Here is a 1,757-nt window from a genome sequence, read left to right on the forward strand (position 1 = left end):
CCTAGCAGCACAGAAGCCGCACCGACCAGTCCAGAAGCCGCGCCGACTCCTCCCACCCCGCGCACGCCGATGACGACGCCGGAAGGCGACCTCGACGATTGATGCATTCCTTGCGCGTCCTTCCTTTTTTGTGCGCCGAACTATTGCCTATCCTTTCATTTGATCGCCGAACTATTGCGATGATCGCCGGATTATGGCCTTTTTTTTAGAGCGGGAACGATCAAATTTGAATATGGGACGCGTTGCTGGGGCCTTGGGGGGCAGCACGTGGGGCATGGCTGGGGCCTTGGTCGCCCCCAGGGTTTAAAAATCGCCGGGTGGACGCCCAAAAATACGCCGGCCAATGAGCTGGGGGGCCGAACGAGTGGACATGCTTTTACTAGTCTAAATTACTCCCCACTGTGACTAGTCTTAATACAAGCCCTTGGTGGGAAAATATTGACTGACATATGGTCCAAGTTCTAGAAAAACGAACAAGAAATACACCTCTCAAAGGCTGTCACGTGGCCCAAGAGTAGGAACAGTCACCAGCGGTCGATCGACAGGAGGGAGAACTTCACGTCACGAGGTAGATAGGCATCGCCGGAGCAGCCCCTCCCGTTCCTCCGGCGCCACCACGGAGATTGACGTCCCTGAGGTTAACATACGGAACTCCGACCGAGGCAATGCCTAGCTCGGCGGCGGCCAGGTGACCGGAACGCACGGCCGGTGACCAGCACGTGCACCCCGTGGAGTCGTCGTCGCCTCCGTCATCGGCGAAGTAGAGTGGCCGGGGGGCGAACGCAGCAGCAGCACTGCAGGAGGACGACGAGGCTGTGCCGACAGCCCGAGCGGCGGGGTTGGACCTGGACGAGGGGCGCTTGAAGAAGAGGAGCGCCGCAGAGGCCGCAGAGCTCCACCACCCGCGGCGGCGCTGCTTGCCATTGTGCTGCGCGTGCTGGTGTTTCTTGGAGATGGGCTTCTGGAGCTTGAACCGCGCGTGCTCCAGCGGCGGTGGCGGTGGCTGCTGCTGCTGGTGACGCTTCGCGTCGGGCTGAGAGATTGAAGGAGCAGAGCGAGTTTCAACGGTTGGGAAACTGAGAAATTGACGTGGGACTGACTAATTAAGTGGAGACTGACCAGCTGGGAGAAGCGGAGGAGCTGGGGGTCGAAGCCGTAATCGCTGAAGTGGTGCGGCGGCTCCGTCTCGCCGGCAGCTGCAGGGAACGGGAAGACCGGCGTCCTCGTCGTCGCGGCCACCGCCCTCTTCTTCCCCATCAATGGATGGAGTAGTAACTCCACAGCCGAGTCACCAGCCAATTACGGGTCGTGTACAAAATGTAGAAGCTCGTGGAAGCTCTGGCTTCGGCGAATATTTCTTTGTAGTACGCTCCTCCTTGGGAGTAATAAACTGAGTGAGTTCGATGGATTAGTGCAGGAGCGTGTCGAGATGAGACGGTGCTAGCTGGTCCTGCATGCAGACGAGCTGAGCCGGTGACTGGTAGCGAGTGGGCGCGGCACTGATGAGTGGCGGGGGCAGGTAAATAGTGACCGTTGCAGCCGCTGCTCCCACGCGCGTGCCTACAACTTTCATGGCCACTTTTTCTTCCTTTTCGTCTTCTTCCTTTCCAGAGCTGGCATGCGATCCGTTTTCTCCCTTCTGGCTGCGCCGCTCCGAGTAAATTAAATTGATGCTGGTTGCCGGCACAAGCTTACTGCAACACTCCTGCTTGATGATGGAGGCTGAGTATGTGACCTGATTTACCAACATGATCATG

The 1,757-nt window shown here is 58.4% G+C and overlaps 1 protein-coding gene across 1 annotated transcript; it reads right to left on the reverse strand.

The window, feature by feature from the left end:
* Positions 1 to 349: 349 nt before the first annotated feature.
* Positions 350 to 1,482, reverse strand: LOC123092279 (uncharacterized). The gene is made up of 2 exons (XM_044514005.1): positions 1,120 to 1,482; positions 350 to 1,033 (listed from the first exon to the last, which is right to left on the reverse strand). Exons 1-2 carry the CDS (start codon positions 1,255 to 1,257, stop codon positions 557 to 559), a joined length of 615 nt encoding a protein of 204 aa, XP_044369940.1. The 5' UTR covers positions 1,258 to 1,482; the 3' UTR covers positions 350 to 556.
* Positions 1,483 to 1,757: the final 275 nt, after the last annotated feature.

This window comes from Triticum aestivum, chromosome 1B (assembly GCF_018294505.1).
Source record: "Triticum aestivum cultivar Chinese Spring chromosome 1B, IWGSC CS RefSeq v2.1, whole genome shotgun sequence".
Taxonomy (NCBI): Eukaryota; Viridiplantae; Streptophyta; class Magnoliopsida; order Poales; family Poaceae; genus Triticum; species Triticum aestivum.

Bases quoted from the DNA above. Each gene is read 5' to 3' on its own strand.
- LOC123092279 (XM_044514005.1), bottom strand. From the start codon at position 1,257: ATGGGGAAGAAGAGGGCGGTGGCCGCGACGACGAGGACGCCGGTCTTC. The intron at 1,034-1,119 runs GTCAGTCTCCAC...TCAATCTCTCAG, and splicing joins TCCTCCGCTTCTCCCAGCTG to CCCGACGCGAAGCGTCACCA.